Consider the following 20,119-nt stretch of genomic DNA (forward strand, 5'->3'; position numbering starts at 1 on the left):
CCCAGCTTTGTTTGAACGCCTCCACAAAGGAAGAGTTCCGTGATGCCTGAGGCGGCCTGTTCCATTGCTGAACAGCTCTTAATGTTAGGAAATGTTTCCTGATATCAAAAGGAAAGCTACTTCATGGCTACTCAAGCCCATTGTCTCGTGCCCCACCTTAGGGGGAAGGGACGGCAAGCAGGAAGCATTATCCTTCTTTGTTCATCAGAGGTATATGGAAGCAATGCCGTCACAGAATAATAAACTCACAGGCTTGAAAGCATCCACAGAGGTCTTCTAGTCCAACACCCTGCCCAGAGTAGGAACTGCTGCACCATCCCAGAGAGATGGCCCTCCCACCTCCGCTTGACAACTTCAAGGAATGGAGCACCCATAACTCAGACCGTTCTGCTACTCAAGACTCACCCCAGGACATTCCTCCTTATTTTCTTCCTCTATGAAGCTCCTTTGGGAACTCTGAAAACAGCTTTAGAGCCTCTTCCTTGTGGTAAACTTTCAAGGAGAGAACCGGGCTACATTCCTCTTTTGAGAAATGATGGAAAGACTGTCCAGACCCCAAAAGCCCACTCACAGAATTGTAGATTTGGACAATGAAGATCAGCCAAGGGCCATGGTTGCATGCTTAGGCTGAGAGACCCAGAAGTGGGTTAGCTAGCCAGAGCAGCTGAGGGAGGCCCCTTTGGGGGGGTTAGACTGAAGGTATCTTTGTGTGTGTGTGTGTGTGTGTGTGCGCGCGCTTGTTCGCTGAGTGGGGGGTGAGGGGGGGTGCTGATCCTCCCCCTGAGAGGATGTTATTGGTTATTATGGGAAGTCATTTACCTTACATTTTAATTAAATCTAGGTAACTGTAACCTATGCCCATCCTTACTACTCTTAGTTTCTGGGACAGATTGAAAACTATTTCCTGACCATCTTCCCTGAAGCACCATTTTATCTAACTATCCCTCTGTCTGTTATTTCCCAGCCTAAGCATCCCTGGATTCTTCAGCCTGTCCTCCTGGGGCACATTCTCAAATCTTTATATCAATTTTGTAATATCTTTCTGGAAATGTGCTGCCCAGAATCATACACAGTACTCCATCTGTTATATCCTAAATATGTATTGAGAAAGAAAAATTGAATTAAAATTAAATATACTGTAAACAAGCCTCACAATGGAGCGTGAGATATTGAAATGGTGGGTAGTCTCCGTCTTTTAGGATTGACCATCCTTGTCCAAGCAACCAGCAGCCAAACCAGGAGCCGCAGACCAGCTCAGGAGGAGCAATGAAGGCGTAGCAGGTGAAGACTCAGCCTTCTTGAAGTCTACAGCCCTGAGAATAGGATGGAGAAGATCAGCAGTGAGGTGGCTGGACTGTAGCAGCAACATCTGCATCTTTGATAGACCTGAAGGGCCAGGTTGGAGGTAGGTCATCTTGAGGAAGGTCTATCTATGTGGTCACTAAAAGGTGATGCTGAGTTAATGGCAAATACTGATAGTCCTTAGTTAGTGACCACAACTGGGATGAGCAACTCAAGCATTAAACAAAGGGGTTGCTAAGTGGAATTGTGGTTGTGTTTATAATCAATCATTCCAGCTGTGTCTCACCAGCATAGAACAGAAGGAGATCCTCCCCTTTGAAGCAGCTTCTTCTGATCCATGCCAGATTCACATGAGACTTCCTAGCAGGTGTATATCATAATGCTGGCTAACATCTGGCTTGCTGTCAGCGGTCTTAGCTACGTTCTCCTCAGATGCTGTGGGGTTTCCAGGCCATAAATCCCCCACCTTGTCTGTGTCCTACCTTTTCCTCCCCTGCACTTCTCCCTCTTAGTCCAGTCTTCCAGCCGGTCCAAATTAAATTGCAATTTCACCCTGTCCTCCTGCGTGTTGGGTAGATCTCCCAATTCTGTGTCACCTGCAGATTTGATCAGCAGCCCATCAATCCTTTTGTACAGGTCATTAATCAAAGTGTTGAATAACACTGGCGCCAAGATAGATTGCTGTAAACTCTCACTTGGGAACAAACGACACAAATGTCTCGCAGCTTCGCCTCTTGCCAGGGCCTCTTCTCAGAGATGCTTCCTTTTAATGAAGAAACCAACCTGTTCCCATCAGGAACATCTGCATAGCCTGCTCTCCCTTTCCAGTACTCTCTTTTTTCCTGGGCCATCTCTTTCGTTTCTTGAAGCAAATTATTTCAACAGCGAAGAAAATCTTACCTCTGTCCCAGCTCGTTCATCCCCCTGCCAGTGTTTTTCGTAATCCTTTATAGCATCCTTTATAGTCTTTATCACTTACTCCTGCACGGATCAGTTAGGAGAGACAGCTGTCTTCCCACCCCATCCCATCCCAGGTTTCCCAAGCATTTTCCTCATGTCAGCACGTTCTTCTTCACAGGCTGCTGGACCAACAGATTCCTGCGTCAGTCCCCCTTGGTAGAGACCTCCAACCTCTACCCCATGTTCTTCCACCCCATCAGAGCAGAGGTCAGGACACCTCCCTACCCTTCCTGATATGGAATCTGCTGTGAAGGTCCAGAGAACGAGACTTCTTCTTGACAGGCTTCCTGTCTCTTTTCCAAGAATTCTTTAGCTGTCTTGGTGAATTTGGACCACGGGCAGATTTGCTTCTTGCCTCTAGACTGTCTCTTCCAGGAGGCCTGTGCTTGGGGCACATCTAATTCTTGCAATCTTGGTAGAGCAAAATAAGCAGGGCACATCCCTTGCAGGGCATTCCTCTTCATCTTCATCTCCTTAGGTGAACAAACACCTGAATCTTGGATGTTTCAAGGCCTCACTTGAAAAGTATCTGGAAGCTTCAGCTGGAGTAGAGGGCAGCCACAGAAGCTACATTGGGTAGCCAAAGAAGGGCACATGTAACACCTCTGCTCTGCAAACTGCACTGGGTGCCAATTGCTTTTGGGTCCAATTCAAGGTGTTGGTTATGACCTATAGAGCCTTACATGGCATGGGGTCAAGCCGGCTTTGTTCCCATCACATCAGCCCCTCCCACCTGATCCGACAGGAAGGGATGCTGCAGACCCTGTCAGTCAAAGAATTCCGACTGACGGGGTCTAGGAAGAGAGCCTTCTCTGCCGTTATTCCTACCCTATGGAATATCTTCTGCCCCGGAGGTCAGACAGGCCCCCACTCTCCTGGACTTCAAAAAAGGGGTTAAAGCATTTCTCTGTGGCCTTATGTAGGGAGCCCAAAGGATGTGGAGTGGGATGGTGGCCCGAGACCTCTCCCTTTGCCTTTGGGTTTAAAATTGCCTCCTTGAACATTTTTATAGTTTTATAATTTTTAATATTTTAATTCTAAAATTTTAATTTTAACATTTTAATGTTTATACATTTTATACATTGTTTCATTGTGCATCACCCAGAGTCCCTCTTTGAAGGAGATGGGCGCTTCAGAAATGTGAAATAAAAATAAAAATAAATAAATGTCATTAATACCCTTGCCAGCCTCCCTCACCAACCCGCATATGCTCCTTACTTGCTCGTTTCTCCTGACAGACACAAGGCCAGAATTCTGTCATTTCAGCAGGGCTGGCCTGTGGGTCAAATCTCTGCATTCCCCGATTTATTTATTTAATTAGTTAAATAAATTTGCCTCCTATCTCGCGGTGGGGCTACTCTAGGCGGCTTACAACAATAAAAAGGAAGAAATGAAAAGAGTGTAAACAGATCAGGAGTAAAATAAGGGAACCGTAAAACAAACATAGAAAAAGAACACAATGAGAATAGATCAATATGTTAAGCAAAAAGCTGGACGGGTGGAGAGCAGAGAGCAAAGGGGGGGAGGTGGAGTCTCAATCCAGCAGCCCCCTCCCCTTTGGGCCCCAGGCCAACCGGCAGAGCCAGGTCTTCAGGCTCCTGTGGGAGGCTGGGGGCAGATCTTGCCCTGGAGGGCAGGAGGTTCCAGAGGGCGGGCGCTGCAGTGGCAGAGAAGGCTCTTCTTCTGGATCCCACTAGTCAGAGTTCTTTGACTGACAGGATCCGAAGTAGGTCCTCTCTGCCAGTCAGAGAAGGGCAGGCTTGACCCAGTGGGATGAGATGGTTCATCAGGGAGCCTGGACCTCTGCCATTAAGGGCTGTCAAGGTCAGGAGCCATCACCCTGAATGAAATGAAAGGAGAGATCCTTCGCCAGATCTTCTGCCCAGTTACACCTCAAACAAAATGGTCCGATACAGCTCTTGTCACTTTATTGCCAGTTGCCGAGAGGCTTTCTAAGGTTTCCATTCGATGACCTGAATGGCGATCTGGGCTGCTCTCTGCACAGCTGGACTGGAGTCGCGCAGCCGCTTCCGGAATTCCGGCACGTACTTCAACAGGGTCTTGCGGCCTTCTGGGGCTTCGGACAACATGGTCAGGGCCTTGATGGCGTAGAGGCGGACTTTGCTCTTCTCATCGTGGATCAAAGGCAGAAGATACTCAATGGCTTCTGCATTAATAGCCGCATATTTCCCTGAAACGGAGAGAAAACATAGTAGGGAACGGACTAGGCCAGCAGTGAGGGGTAAAAATAGGAGGCGAGATGGAAGCAGCTGCACCCAGAAGGTCCGAGTGGGCTTCCTGGCCCCCTTGGCACAACCCAGGCTCTTAGTAAAAACTGCCAAATAAGTTTTATTTAGGTGGAGAAATACTAGAAAATTATCCTGGATACGAAGTGGGAACTGCTTCTCCAAACCTGCCTATCCCCTCCTCGGGCCAATGAGCGCAGCCCAGAGACTGCTGCTGTGGAGGCAGAGGGAACTATAACATCTCACTAATAAAGACAGACACAATGAGTGGAGGAAAGACCAAAGAACTGTCAGAAATGATCAGTTCTTTGGAACCCATCTGGATAAAGGAGAGGGCGGGAGATGGCCCACATCTGCTCTGGCAGTTGCTCCTCAAGAGAGGAGCACAGGACAGTGCTTTCCCGTTGGTCCGAGAGCCGGGAGACGAAGGCACCAGTTAACATGCTCACAAACCAAGATAGTGACCTGGATAATCTGTTTATGTTTGATTTACAAAAGAGATTTTGAAGAATCTTATGAGAAAGGACAAAGAAGAAAGGGGAAAAAAATCAAATTCTTGTTTATTTGATCACGATTAAAATAGAGAAAGGGCTGAGACCCCCTCCTCTCCCAGGGAGAAAGGGCTGAGCCCCCCTTCTCTCCCACAGAGAAAGGGCTGAGCCCTCTCTCAGAGAGAAAGGGCTGAGCCCCCCTCCTCTTCCAGGAAGAAAGGGTTGAGCCCCCCCTCCTCTCCCACAGAGAAAGGGCTGAACTTCCCCCCCCTCTCAGGGAGAAAAGGCTGAGCCCCCCCTCCTCTCCCACAGAGAAAGGGCTGAGCCCCGCTAGCTCCCCTTTGCCACGCTCACCTTGGGTTGTCACTGCCGAATTCATGAGGGCCCCAGCTGCGTGGGCTCGCACCTCGGCATCCTCATCTTCCAGCAGGGTGACCAGGTCTGGGAAGACGTTTTCCTTGAAGACCATGTTCTTCCCCTCCAACGGGACACTGAAGTGGGAAAACCATCCCTTTGGATCAGCTGAGGTTGGTCCGCTTGCTTTGCCCTTCAGACCAGCCAACTCAGCCACACTCTTGGCAGACCTGGAGCTACCCTGGAGCTCCTTCGCCCTCTGCCACGCACTGGGGTGCCTCACCTGATGGCCATGAGGGCCTGGGCAGCCTTGCACCTGATGCCCAGGGAGGGGTCCCGGAGCTTCTCCTTCAAGGTAGAAACGGCGCCTGTCGCCAAGGCCTCGAAGGCTTCGACTCGCAGGCAGCCTGTTAGGGTGTCCAGGATGAGTTCTTGGATGTCCTCCCTCTCCGTCTTCAGCTTCTCCACCAGCGATGGCACCAGGCCGCTCTCCACTATCCCAATGGCCACTGCAAGAGTAAAGAACAGCTCACCTTCCCTCGCCTGTCCAGCAGCCTGCAGGAAATCAGAGCCCAGGTGTAGGGATTCCCTTCCTGCCCTGCTGTCCTTACCATGGAGGGGAAGGGCATCATGACGAAATCCCAGGGAAGAACGCTCCGTGCTAATAAAAACGGTGTTTTGTGTGATTTTTTTTAACCCTAAGAAAATATTTGCACTATTGGTCAAAATAGTGGCCTCTGTCTGCCCTCAAACTCCCCTCTGGGACATCTCTGAGAAGGAGGGGGGACCTTCTAATCAACAATCCTCCATACTTGCCCCAAGCTGCAATGTTGAAGATTTTCACAAGAGATCACGTTAGTTTCATTGTCATGAAAGAGGCAGGTAGATTTAGACTTTGAGGATGGAGCTGGATGTTACAAAAAACAAAAAAATCCTTTTCAGAGCTTCTGAACCTCAGTGAGTCATCTTGATGGGTGAGCTGCACAAAAATCACGCAGGGCAGCATCTGATGCCATCCTAGAAACATCCTGCAAAACTCCCGCTCAGCCTCTTCGTCTTGTCCCATGAAATTCCTCCAGAGATATTTTGTCCTTTCTGCTTTGAAACATTTACTTGAAGCTCCCACAAAAAGCCCTTCAGAGTTGTGGATTGGTGCCTCATCTTTACAGAAATGCCCCCCCAGGACAAAGTCTCTTGCTTAGTGAATAGTGTCCCATCCCTGAATTCAGTGAGACTGTCCACCTTTCTACTTGGCCTTAGCCAATAGGCCAGCGGTCTCCAACCTGGGCAACTTTATGACTTTTTGACTTCAACTCACAGAATTCCTCAGCCAGCATGGTCATAAGTCGAGGATGCCCTGCAGGTTCTTGTAAGTTGTGGACTCCTGCACCACATTTTGGAAAGGTCATTGACAAACTAGACCATGTCTGGAAGGAAGCAAGTTGACAAGGAGGCTGGAAGAAAATATTGATGGTGTCAGGAATGGCTGGGCATGCTTAACTTGGAGAAGATTGTAGGGAGACGTGAGAGTTGTCCAAGAAAGTATAGTAATGTAAACAAAGGGGCAGAATTGTTCTGTGTTGTTCCAGAAGTCATGGGGATTAAATTACAAGGAAGACTTCAGTTGGATTTCAGGAAGCATGGTCAACTGTTCCAAGAACATACCACTTAAGGGGTAATGGTGTCTCCTTCATTGGTCAGTTGTTTTTGTGAACTGAAATACCCTAAAATGTACTCAGAATAACAGAATAACAAATTGGAAGGTCCAGTCCAACCACCTGGTCAAGTATGAGACCTTATACCATCCGGGACAAAGGGCTATCCAGTCTCCCCTTGAAAACCCCCCGTGATGGAGCCCCCACAACTTCTGGAGGCAAGCCCTTCCACTGCTTAATTGTTCTCACTCAGGAAATTTCTCCTTATTTCTAGGTTGGTTCTCTCCTTCATTAGTTTCCATCCATTGCTTGTTGTTCTGCCATCAGTTAGTTTGCTTTGGAGAATAGCTTGACCCCTTCTTCTTCGTGGCTCAAATATAGTCAAATGTCTTGAGGACATACAGGGAGATTTCTTGGGATTTCACAATGTGGTCAGACCTACTTCTGCCAGCTATTTGAAGTTTTGGATTTCTAATGTGGTGTGACTAACTTCCAAATAGGAAAATTAAAAGTCAAGACTCAATGTCCTAAATACTTCATTCGGATGCCTTTCAGGCGACTCTTACAGTCCTTTATTTACCAAGTAGGAAACTGAAGCATCTGGGAAGACATTGTTAAGGACAAATTCTAATGAGATGGAGGGAAAACCTGGATTCATCAAAGGTGTCACAAAGAGGGCAAAAGTCACTTCAGGATGCTAGAGGGTGAATCTGACGGCTCAGTTATTCTGATAGTTGATTTAAGAAAAAAAATGGGGAATCCTTCAAAAAGATGTTTTGGAACTGACTTTAGGAATCTGGAGAAAAATGTAAGCATTTTTTGATTTAAGTCAGTTCATATTCCTCAATATATTTATGCTGGTTTGTACAGATTTGGCTTTGACCATATTTACTTGTTAGCGCTACGGGTCTTAATTAGATATGCAGCTTGTGATTTAATTTTCACGAAATTTCTCCATTCAATCAATGCAAGGATGTCAAAACTTTCCCTACAACCACTTTAAAATAAATTGTTCCCTGAGAGAGTTTCCAGCTCTTGCATTAAATTGGTTGAAGCTGTGTAACGTTGAACAACTATGGTGGTAGTAGAACAAGTGACAATTAAGTAGTTGATAGAAGTGACCCTCTTCCAAAGGCTACATGGAAGGCAGGGGGTCCTGCCAATAACATTTATGCCTGTGGGTCTTGTCCTGCTCTTCCATACATCTCAAAAGATTCTAGAAAGATGGAAACAGCGCCAGGAAAATATAAGAACATTCCAGCTGATGTTTTGAAGACTTCCCCATTAAATGTGAGTGAATCAATTGTGGTGATTCCACACTACCTGTCTCTTCTGGCCTCCGACGTTTTGTGAAAAGGAGCAAAAATTAATCTGCAGGTCTTACTTCCAGAACCAAACAGCTGAACTGGGATCTGGCTTCTTCAATGAAAAATCTAAGGGGGGAAAAAAAATCCCTTTGGAAATGGATGTGAATGTGCTGAGGTTAACTTCTGTTGAAAGTTATCCAATCTGTGTATTTGTCAACAAACTGACAAACTGTTCTTTTTTTCAGAGCAATGAGAAGCCCAAACCACTACTCAAGAAAAAAAAATGAGATGGAGCAGCCAGTAATTCCTGCCAGACTGGCTTAGAGTTTTTTTTAAAAATCTGAAATAAAGTTTTCATGATGCGATACTTAAATTAAAAATTAAAACAACAAATACAAATACAAAACGAAAGCAGATTTCATTTTGAAAAGCAATAAAGCAAAACAACAGGTATGTTGAAAGGAGACCCTGCACTGGAGCAACGTCTGGCTGAACTGGCCTATCACAGAAAGCCTGAGGTTGGAAGGAGCCAGAAAAGAGGGCCAGAGTTAGGGGGCTGCCCATGAGGAGGTCCAGCCTGGCTACTCTGGCTGCAGACCGGCACCAGGAAGATTGCCCCCCTCCTCCCTGGGCTGATCTTCAGACAGGAGAGGAGAAAGACAATTCATGGACCCAAAGCTGTTCCAGGCTTTGCAGGCTGATTTGGATTTCAGCGGCAGCTGAAATGGGACCAGTGGCAGCTCCCAGGAGAACAGTGGGATATTTTCAGGACAAGTCATGTGGCTGCTTTGAGCTGCCCCGCTCAACAATCGGGCAGCTGTTTTGAAAGCTCACCCTGCACGGAGGAAGACAATGGAGGGATTCTTAGGCCGTGAACCAGAAGACGCGGCGCTCGTGGTCACAGGAGGGTCTGGGCTGGCAGAAATTGGTCAGAGGCTGTTTGTGCCAGGGAGGCCACCTGCATCGCTAAAGACCAGGGGATTCAGGGAAGAACTCCGGCAAAAAACACAGCGGCTCTTCCGGGAGCAAGGTCTTCTGCTCTTCCTGGTCCTGGGGAACATCTGTCTATAGTATTTCTCTGGGCCGAGGTTCAGTTTGTTGCTCTCACCCAGTTCATCCCAGCGTCCCAGCAGTGGTAAGGTTTACTTTTTCTTCTCTAAGCACGATGCTCGCTGAACTCTACATTCCGGTGGGCATAAAACTGTTACATTTGCCTATCAGGTGAACACGTCTAGCCATTATCTGCATGGAGAGCAGGGGTGGGCTCTGAGATGGGGGCCCTGAGCTTACTAAAGAAATGGGGCTGCCCTTCAACCTGTGCTCTGTGGCCAGCGATGCCAGCAGCAGCAGCAGCAGAGAAGATGAGGCTGTCCCAGTAGTTATGGGGCAAGATGGGGCACATCAGGAGTAACCCGACTTTGGCAGCAGGTGGGTGGTGGTGTCTACAGGGGGATCAAAAAAAGGCAAGAAGATGGCTACAAGCATGTCAATGGAAAAAGGGTGGGTGGGTCTTTGATTGTATGTTGTTTGTGGCTGCCATCCTGACTTTTATGACCCTCCTTGTGGGCCTCCCGTGGGGGAGAACAGCTGGAGAATTCTCTGTAGTTTTCCCAGGCATCAGAAGAAAAGAAATACGCAGCCTGACATAATTAGAGATTCAGCTGACCAGGGTAAGATGCAAATGGTAAGATAATATACATAGGATGCTGTGGGTCAGTCAAGATACTTAGAACACTTTCAAATATGCATTCAAGGTGGAAAAGTAAAGTTTTTAATTTTTTGCACATATGAGAATCTATTTGATTTTAAAAATTGCAGAATAAAGTCATTTAACTTTAAATGTAAATTATATTCCCAGAGGATCCATGGTCATTATTCATAGTGGGTCAGCAACTGCAACACTTAGATTAAGTGACCAATGGCTACCTTGTCTATGAATCGATGGGGGAAGGGAGGAGATTTTATGCTTATACACATTACTGGAATTTATACACTGGCCTGGGAAGGAAAAATGGATCCCAAAGGCAACGATTCCATTGCCTGTGATAGGAAATCCATAGGATTAAGTCACAGTTAACGAGTAGCGCCTGGGTACTGGTGTCACCACACTCGACAGTTGTACAACCAGCTAGTTTGCTCTTGTGAGGCAGGAGCATTAGGTAGGTTCATTGCCTTGAGTTACTTATAAAGTAATAAAGGTGGGATAAAAATGTAATTAATTAATTAAACAAACAAATAAATAAAGGGGGCAGCCTAATAAGGTAGACCAGACTAAGAAAAAATGTCATACAGGCCAGGATTACTCTTATTGTAGGAAACGTTATTGGGGTGATGGGTGGCATGAATAGATTAGAACAGAATAGAAAAGAGAGGAGATTGCAACAGCTACAGCAGCGGTTCTCAACCTGTGGGTCGGGACCCCATTTGGGGTTGAACGACCATTTCACGGGGGTCGCCAAACAACGCAGTCCGCCATTTTTTCCCTCTTTTCCTTAGCTGTGCTACTCCCTTTTATTCTATTGGCTTTTGAAAGCCAATAGAATAGACTCTCTTGAATAGAGTCTAATTCTATTGGCTTTCAAAAGCCAATAGGAATTATCCAGGCTGTCTCTGCCCTGCTGAGCCTGCCAAAAGTCCCATTCTGCAAACGGTGCTGCAAGTTGTCTGCAGCGAAGGCGAGCTGCCTGGAAGTTTCCACCCCTCCCTGCTGAGCAACTACTAAAAATGTAAGTAAAAGAGGGCCAGGGGTGGGAGGTGGGAGGCCGGCGGGTGCAGAGAGGGTTGCTGGCCTGCGTGGGGCCCGGCGGGTGCCTTACCTCCCTTGGGCTGGGCCAGCTGGTGGCACAGCTGGTCGCCTTGCGCCGTCACTGCCCCTTGCCAGCTATGCCTCGGCCGGCACAGGGGGTGGCACCACGCAAGCGTGGCGCTCCCGGGCAGGGAAAGTCCTCTACTTACGACCGGTTGGGGGTCGCGGCATTAAAAAGGTTGAGAACCACTGAGCTACAGCAAGATAATTTGCAAGTCTGAATGAGGAGCCTCCTCCCTATCATAGCCTTGTGAACTAAGGAGGGGCCAGAGACCTTTCCTCCCATTTTCTCCGCTGGGGCTCCAGCCCCTCTTAACTGACTGTTGCCTAGGTAGTGGCTCTTCCTCCGGCCCTTCAAGGCCATTCCCTCGGTTCTCTACACAATGTCACAACACATATTTTGTCATTCTCACCCCACAGAGGCTTCTGAGCTGCCAAGTGCTCGGCAAACGTGGCATTCAGTAGCCATCTGCCAGGCCTGGAAGAAGAGGGTCCTAAGAAAGCGGAGGTCCTGTTTCTTGGACACAACTTCTGCTCTCCTTCCAAACTTGCTCTGCTCAGGCATTTGGCCCAACGCCTCCTCTTTGCTGCCCAATTAGTTCCCTTTCCCTCCGCCACACATTTGCCCCCCCACCCCTTTGGTTCCTGTATTCTCTTAAGTCTGCAGACATCTATCTGGCTCTCTAAAATCATCCGTTCATCTTGCTATCCCTTCTCTTTAAAAAAATTGCTTAAAATGCGTGAAGAAAAAAAGAGCACAGAAGGGGAAAAGGCAGTGACCTCAGCCTGAATCCAACTCCCAGCGTGACCCCATTGAGAGTGGATGATGGAACTTCCCCAAAGCAGCCCAGCCCTTTGGTCTTGCCAGGACTGAGCCTGAATCTTTTCCTCCCCATGCAGACCCACGGCCTCTGGCCACGTGGTCAGAATTTTAATGGCATCCTTCGGCCAGCAATTATGTTGGAATCTACACACACACTTGGATCCTAGGAAAACCTTCATTTGTAGCTTTCTTGTTGATTTTGCATGGCTTCTACACCACCACTCTTTCTCTGTGGAAGGCATCAGGGACAAAGCCTTGCCCCTAGTGTAATATTTATATATAGTTTTTATCTTTTTATATTTTATTTGCACACCGTCCAGAGTCACTCTAAGAGGAGATGGGCAGTTTCTAAAGTTGACATATCCACAAATATAAATAAACGAGGGGGTAGGTAAATGATGCCTGACTTGAAATATGGGACTGTATCTGCCACCGCTGCCAAAGAGAAGAAAGCAACCACGGAAACTTTGCAGGCACTTCCCGGGAGGCATCTCCCACAGGTTGACCATTGCTGGTGGAAATCAGCGCCCGGCTCCATACTTAGGAGGCACCACAGATTCTGCCAGAGCTGGGCCTGAATGCTAATGGCCGAGGCTAGAACCAGCCCTAGGCATCTGGAAGGAGGCCTGTCTTACTGCTGACGTGGGAAGGTCAGAGGGCAGACTGGAAAGGAGGGAGGGATGGAGGGTAGGAGGGAAGGAATGGAAGGAAGGAAACAGGAGGGAGGTTAGGAAGGAACGAAATAGGAGGGAGGTTACAGAGGGAGGGGAGGAGGAAGAAAGGAAATGGAAAGGGAAAGGAAAGAAGGAAGGAAAAGAAAGGGAAAGGAAATGGAAAGGAAAGGGGAGGAAAAGAAAAAAGGAAAGAAAATTGAAAGGAAAGAAGGAGAGGAAAGGAAGCAAAAGGTGCCAGACCCAATGGACATTGCAAACAGCGAGGAGGATGTGAAAAATGCTGGAATGCAAATTCATCTGGCACAAACACGGTGTCATTTCTGGGGCTTCTCCTTGGCACACTTAGTCAAAGATAAGTTTAGCTTTGTTCCTGCATTTTCAAATTGTAAAGAGAAATAGTGTGAGGAAAGACTTAAAAGATTATGAGCCTGTTTTGTTTTTAGAATAAAAATGACTAACGGAAGATGAGATGCTGATTAAACTATGAATGGTGACTTGCTAAAAGAACATACGAGGCCAATAATCAAGCGAGATTAGTCAGACGAGCCGAGTCCACATTTGCTGCGCTTGGAACAGGAGTTTTCGCAGCAGCTGGATTAAAACCATCCTAGGCCCCTCAAGACCACATCCCGATCCCGGAATCTTAAATCGGAGGATAGTTAAATGCAAGGGAGGGCAGCTGTCCTTGGAATAGAGGCATTCCCAAAATATACCTTTCCAAGACCTTCATATACTAGGTGCTGAAACCTGCTTTTATCCTGTTCCGAATGCAATGTTGATCATTCTTTCTTTAACAGTAAGCACTGCTTAAAAAGTGCCCTTTTAAAGCTATGGAAACCTCTGAGTAGATTCCCCAAAACTCAGGTTAGGGGTCAGTCCTAGGGGGATAAGCAAGCCCATCTGCACCATAGGCATGCAGTCCCCAAGAGGGCAGAGAGACAGCCACCACCTGACGCTCCCACTTGCCACTGGTGTTTGTGGCAGCCTACCCAGGAACACAGAAGCTCCCTAGGGGCCCCAGCTGTTGATAGCCTCACCCCCCTCCTCCTCGTTCTCCAGTCTCCTCTTCCTTCTGAAGCCAGCGGACCTCAGCCTCTTTCTGAGAACAGATGCTTCCATGAGGTGCTGACTGAAGGACCTTGCTTGGTCTCCCCTCCACCCCTGCTCCTCAAGTCCAGTGAAAGGATTTTCATTTTCTTTATTCTATTTATTTGCTAATTTTATATTCTGCTTTTGTGTTGGAAAAGAAGTTAATCACAATAACCAATAGATAAAATGCAGAATTGTAAAGTCGGAAGCAAATTTAAAAACAAAGTGCTGTAGTTGAGAATTAATCCCTTGCAACTCTATTACGGCAAAAGTGGAGCCTGTCTGGAGAGAAGCAGGAAGACCCCTCCTCCCTTTTGGATACCTGTTACTCTGGGCCGCCTTCCTAAACTTCCCTTGCACCATCACATTTAGGAGATCAGTACGTCCTACATAAAAAGTCTGTATGATAAACTGGCTTTTCTTCTTGAAAAGTAACCATAATGGAAGAGAGAATAATAAAGTAATGATTTGTTAATTTTGGAACCAGGTTCTAAGTAGCTTTTGGGGGCCCTGCTGTAACTGTGAAGAGTTGCTAAGCTTGAGGACGACCTGTAATTTAGTCTTCTTGTTTTTAGCATCCTTTGTCTGCTTCTTGAGAAACTCATCCTTCCAGCGGCCTGTAAGCCTCCCTGGCATTTCACCCTGGTCACCTCCACCCAGCTGCCTTCCTGCAAGCAGCAGCCTCCCTTGATCCTTTGCAGTGACCCAACAGGTATGGCTTGACACCCGGTCAGTAGCTGAAACAGAGCCACCCATTTGCTGTGGCGGGGGGGGGGCTCCTCTTTCCGAGGCCCAGGCCTGGTAGCTGGTCTCGTCCCTCCGGGACTGCCCAACACGCGTTCTCCTTTGCCGGACGCAACCTCGCCTTGCTTCACAGACAGACGGCAGCCGCTCAGGCTCCACTGTCCCCTCAGTTCCCTTTCCAGTTTTGTGCAATGTCGTGGCTTGCACGTTGCCGAGAGACCGATACGGGCAGTCGACTACTACGGCATCCAGGAGCGGAGGGCTCCTTCTGCTGGGGCAGGAGGCCAGAGGCGCTTCTCGGACCCCTCCCCACCTTGGCCAGGAAAACAAAAAGCCGCCCGAGGGGTCAGGAGCGAGGCGCCCACCCTTGGAAAGCGGGGAAGGCGGAGGGCCCGGAGAGGCTGGATCCGGGGGCCCGGCCGGCCGCTCCATCTGCCTCCCCGCGGGGCTGCCGGGAGGCTTGGGCGTTTCTTGGACCAGGCCCTTTTGCGGGCTCGGCTGGAAAGGCAACCCCGCTGCTCCGGGGGGAGGGGAGGGGGAGGATCCTGGACCCCGCCCAACCGCTGCTCCCCGACGCGCTCCCTCCCTTTGGGGCGCTCATCCTCCGGACCGATCCGGCGGCGGACCGCGGCCAGGAGGCGCCACGGCTGGAACCCCCTGATGGGCCGCGCCGCTCGTTTCGAGAGAGGCCGCCCGGTGCCCGAGGGGCCCCGCAGCCAGGCTCCCCTCTCCCGCCCGGCAGCACCGGGAGGCCTCGACCGGCTCCCCCGGGCGTCACGCGTCTGGACCGGCGAAGGTCCCCCGCGAGGCAGCCGCCCGGCGCCCGGGCCGAGCTGAGGAGGCTCCCGCGGCCGCGGCCGCGGCCCCGCCCCTTCCCAGGCGCGCCGCACCATTGGCGCGTGCCGACGCCGATCCGGGGTCGGGCGACCAATCCGGGCCGCGGAGCCTCTGCGGCGCGCCCGCCTCCCTCCGCCCGAGGCTCCGAAGCGTGGCCGGCTCTGCCGTGCGGCTGCGGGGAAGCGACCAGCCGAGCGGGCGGCGGGCAGCGAGGAGGCCGGTGGAGGGAGAGGCCCGTCCGTCCCCGTTGGGCGCGGGGAGCCGGCCGGCCGCTTCCTGACTGCCGCCTGCGGGCCGTCGCGGGACGCCGCCGATGGGAGCGCCGGCTTCGCCCAAGCGCCGCGGCAGAGTCTGCCCGACCCGCCGCCGCCAGGAGGTGAGTGCCGGCCGGGCTGCCTCCCGTCCCGGAGCGGCTCCTTCCCCGGGAGAGCGCCCCGCCGCTCCCTCCGCCCCGCGCGGCGCCGAGGCCCCCGCCGCCCGCTGGCCCCGCCGCGTGTGCCTCTCCGGAAGCGGCGGGGCGGCGGCTGCCTCCTGCGGGAAGGTGCGGCGGGGAGCCCGGCAGAGCCCGCCGAGGAGCGCGCGCCAGCCGCCCAGCCCTGCGCAGCCTGCCCGGTCGCGGCTCCCTCCGCCGCTGCGGCAGCGCCCGCCGCTCCCCGCCCTGGGGCCCCCGCCGCAGCACCCTTCCCGGCGGGGCCCAGTCCGGCCAGTCCCGGAGCGCGGCCGGTGGCGTCGCCCGCGAGATCGCCGCGGCGGTGGCTGCTCGGCGGGCAGGGGAGGCGGCCGGATGGGCTCCGCGGGCGGCTCGTGTGTCTGGAGCGGCCGCCGCAGGTGCGGGAGTCGGGGGGGGGGCAGCGGGACGGGCAGCCGGGCAGGGCCGGGCACGGCCTCGCGACCGAGTCCTCGCCGGGGCGCCTGGTCCGCCCAGCGAACCGCGGGGCCAACGGAGGCTCGGGGTGGTGGGTGGGTGGGTGAGGAAACGGCGACCCTGCAGGGCAGAACTAACCGGGGGGCCTTCCCGTCTCGGCCCCCGCCGCCTTTGCAAGCGCCGCCGGAGGAAGGCAGAGATGATGCTGGGAAGAGGGTGGTCCAGCCGGGCAGAATCGGCGAGGCTGGGCGGCTTCTCCCTGCGGCCGCGGTCAATGCCAGCCACGTTTGTGCGAAGGGCGACCGTTTCTTCTGCTTCAGAGCTCTGCTGCTGTGGGTTTAAAGCCAGGCAGTTGTCAGGTGCCGGCCGGGCTCCTCTTTGGAAGGGCCCAAGGAAGCCGGGAGGGAAGGCAGAGCCGGTCCCTGCAGTGCCCAAGGGCAGCCCCCGGTTCAAGATCATGCCAGGGTCCTAATGGAGCAGGGTCTGGTGGCATCTCCCATTGGTGGTCCATGTTGGCTTGGATTTCTTGAGAAAAGAAGGATCTGTGCAAGTGCAGATCTCTCCTAGGCTTGGCGGTAACGCCCAACAGGCACGGGATGAGCTGGGAAAACCCTGGCGGAGGAAGAAGCGTTAAGTAGCATCTGGTGACAGCATCTGATTTTGAAACCTTCTCCTGGAGAAAGGAGAGTTGATCCTCATGTTTATTCACCCCCAGTCTCTTGTTTCAGGCAGCTTCAGACTCATTGGGAAGGTCTGGCAGGCAACGGCTGCCCTAGGACCACGTTGCCATTACGGCAGTTGCTGTGTTAATAAAATCTTGGGTTGATGAATGGTTTTCATTCTGCAGAGCCACAAATATAAAGTAAGCGGGTATAACGTATGATTCCCTGCACATGTACTGGTGAGAAAGCCTCACAGGCCTCGCTGGAAATGAATTCTGATAAATATGCAGTGGCTCAGGCAGCAATATTTAGATGAAGTTACAGCTGAATATTCTGTTTACGTGGTTTTGAATCTAAGATTGAAGTGAGGGATGGCAGCTTTAAATCCTGCATATGTGCTTAAATCCTTCAGGCTAGGTATGAAATTGTAGAAACGTAAACATGATCTGTCCAAGGTTGCAATGGCTTGTTCAGACCACTCAGGATATTTTATCCCATGTGACATCCAAAAGAAATTACGATCCTGGTTATATTTAAAAACCTGAATCCTTTGACATAGCACATGTGCAATTAAAAGATACCTTTACAGAAAGATACCAGGATGCGGTGGAGAAAATCACCAAACCTTTAATGACTGAAAAGTGTATATATATAAAAAAAACCCAGAAAGCAAATATCAACAAACTATAATCTGATTTCCCAATGCAATGAGTTGTTTTTTTCAGAGAATAACCGTTTCTGCCATATGAAATTAGTACTGTTTCCAGTGAGTTGCAGTTTTCATTTAGAGTCTTCTAAAAGTAGACCAACAGTGCTTAATGCGCCATATCAGCATCCCAACTCCCAAAATAGACAATAATGAATCTCTGAAAAACCACTAACTTAAAGAAATAGCAGACGATCCGTAATGCTGAAGTGGGAGGGCTATAAGAGATGAGAACAGAGTCCATCCGCCACTCTGCCAACAGCAGGCAGACCAGAAGTCTTCCTCTTCAGTCTCCAAGGAAAAAGTAGGGAAAGGACAAATTTTAAATCAGGGCAGACCAGTTCCACGCGGAGAGCCTGCACCCCTGGGGCACTGAGGACGGAGGGCCAGAGTAGGCAAGGCTTCCCGTTTTTGGCTTATGCCTGTACACCACTGTCTGTCAGTTAGCATCAACATGCTTCCAATTTGTGTGATGTCTTCTGTGTTTCCAGTTGGTTTTCTGGATGGTTGGTTGATTGTTACGGAAAGTAGGGATTCCTCCCTAGGGGAGAGCCTGTATATATGTGGCATCAAGGTCTGGAGGGCCAAACTAGGCCATTTCCCATTCTTGGCCTCTGCCTGCATGCCATCATCTATCGGTTAGCATCAATGTGGTTCCAACCAACATTGGGTTGGTTTTGTAGATGGTTGATTGTTATGGAAGGTAAGGATTCCTCCTCATCCTAATACCTGATAGGAAACTGAACTGCAGAGGTTTCAGCTAGTTGGGCAAAATGGCATCATAGCTCAGGAGGTGGATGACTTGGGGGCATCAGACTGAATGAGAAGCTGATGAGAACTGTATAATAATCAGAATAGAGCTGGAAGGGACGTGGAGGTCTTCTAGTCCAGCCCCCTGCTCAAGCAGGAGTCCCTATATCATTTCAGACAAATGACTATCCAGTCTCTTTTAAAGTCCTCCAGTGATGAAGCACCCATAGCTTCTGGTAATTGTCCTGTAGGGTTTCTCCTTAATCCAAGGTTGCTTCTCTCCTAGATTAGTTTCCAACCATTGTTTCTTGTCTTACCTTCTGGTGCAAGACTGTGTGGACTTCCTTCGGGAGTCTGCCCATATTTTGTCCATTCTTAGCTTTGTGAGAGAATGTAAAAAATGCCAGCTGTGCTATCAAGTAGCCTTATTTTCAGCAGAAAACTCAACTGCTCTTTGTTCCTCTTTCATTCTTGTAACCTAGCCAGGTAAAAGCCGTGCGACAGAGCCTTAATTTAAATATGTGTTTGCGTCACTGACAGTCTCCCTCCAAAGGATTCTACTTGTATAAATTGTTTTAATTCTGCAGGTCTGAGAAAGGGAAATTCAGCTGATGTGGTTCTTTGGGCCTCTGAAAAAGGCAGCCTTGCTAGAACTGAAAAGCTATAGCAGTGATTTGAGTAAGTTCCTGTAATAACAACTGAATTATCATTGGAACAAATCTAGGTACTTCTGATTAAACAGGTTCCATAAAAAGGCATGGCAAGAAGAAACAATGAGCTGGTTTGAGTTTTTCTAGCATATATATCCTGTCTGCTTCTCTGGTTAGTACCCACTAGGCAGGTTCCAGGGGAGATAGCTGCCTTCCTCAGGGATCCAGCCCTGCCTTCAGCCTGATTTGCAAGAGAGTCAGATATGGGAGTGGAGGTCATGGCAGGGGGCATCCTTTGCTGGTGGGCACCAGGTGATGATCCAAGAGCTATGGCATAGCCCAGAGGGCTGTGGCTGCTAATTGTGCCAGTTGGGAAGAGGCATCCTTTCCCTTTTCTGCTTTCCAGAAAACCTCTGCCCATGAGCGAATGTGAAGCAGCACCCCTGTTTCAGCAGCAGCAGTGCTGTGTGACAGCTAGCACTTTACATGCACGCAGGTGACCCCATGCGGAATGCAAGTGAGGCTCGGCTGTCTCTGCCTAAGAATGGCCAAAGTTAAGGTACCAATAAAAGAGAATATTTATAACTAGGGTTGAAATGGAGGGTCCTTGGTGTCCTCTGAGTTTGGTTGTTTTCTTGCGGACCTTTCATGACCCAACTAGATAACATCATCAGTGCAAATCCTACTCCCCAAGCACTGATGATGTTATCTAGTTGGATCATGAAACACCTGCAAGAAAACAACCAAGCTCAGAGACCACCAAGGACCCCACAGTGATGATGAAGGTGCCCTCATGGCTGGGGCCGATCACCTGGGCCTGGAGTGACAGGGTCAGCTTTGTGCCACTCTTGTGTGATGCCACTTGCCCATCGGAAAGTGCCCCACTCAGTTCTGAAGAGCAAAGTGGCTTATTTGCTTCACCAGGAAACACTTCTAACCTAACACTGCCCCGGAGTTCAGTCTCCTCTTCTACCCTCAGCCCACTGTGCATCCAGACATTACGTTGGGACCTTCAGAGGTTCCAGGTGAAATGACCTCATCTGGTTTTGGAAAGTTTAAAGTGGGTGTAGGACAACCCAAAATTATTCTGGCCTCGGGGGCAGACATTCTTAATGGCTGGGTGTTTTAAACAGCAGCTGGTGACCCAGATCTGCCACCTCAGGTGCCTCCTGCTGTTTGTCTCAGCCCTGAGCACAGA

At 50.1% G+C, this 20,119-nt stretch overlaps 2 protein-coding genes across 5 annotated transcripts in view; one reads left to right on the forward strand and one right to left on the reverse strand.

The window, feature by feature from the left end:
• Positions 1-4,168: 4,168 nt before the first annotated feature.
• The window catches only part of RSPH14 (radial spoke head 14 homolog), a 95,973-nt gene continuing 80,022 nt past the window's right edge, over positions 4,169-20,119 (reverse strand). Inside the window, exons 4-6 of the mRNA XM_039321085.1 lie at positions 5,637-5,862; positions 5,354-5,490; positions 4,169-4,453 (exon numbers count right to left, since the gene is read on the reverse strand). Coding sequence (XP_039177019.1) covers positions 4,215-4,453; positions 5,354-5,490; positions 5,637-5,862 — 602 coding nt within the window. The 3' untranslated portion in view covers positions 4,169-4,214. The remainder of the gene's footprint in view (positions 4,454-5,353; positions 5,491-5,636; positions 5,863-20,119) is intronic.
• Positions 8,936-20,119, forward strand: part of GNAZ (G protein subunit alpha z) — an 81,687-nt gene continuing 70,503 nt past the window's right edge. For 2 of the 4 annotated variants that reach the window (XM_039321082.1, XM_039321081.1), the window contains exon 1: positions 15,420-15,664. The gene's annotated coding sequence lies outside the window, so the exon portion shown is untranslated. Of the gene's footprint in view, positions 9,451-15,419; positions 15,665-16,095; positions 16,117-20,119 lie in introns of those variants that run through there. The other 2 variants (XM_039321083.1, XM_039321084.1) reach the window with 2 other exon arrangements.

This window comes from Crotalus tigris, unplaced genomic scaffold (assembly GCF_016545835.1).
Source record: "Crotalus tigris isolate CLP2741 ecotype Arizona unplaced genomic scaffold, ASM1654583v1 scf7180000023720.1715460, whole genome shotgun sequence".
NCBI lineage: Eukaryota > Metazoa > Chordata > Lepidosauria > Squamata > Viperidae > Crotalus > Crotalus tigris.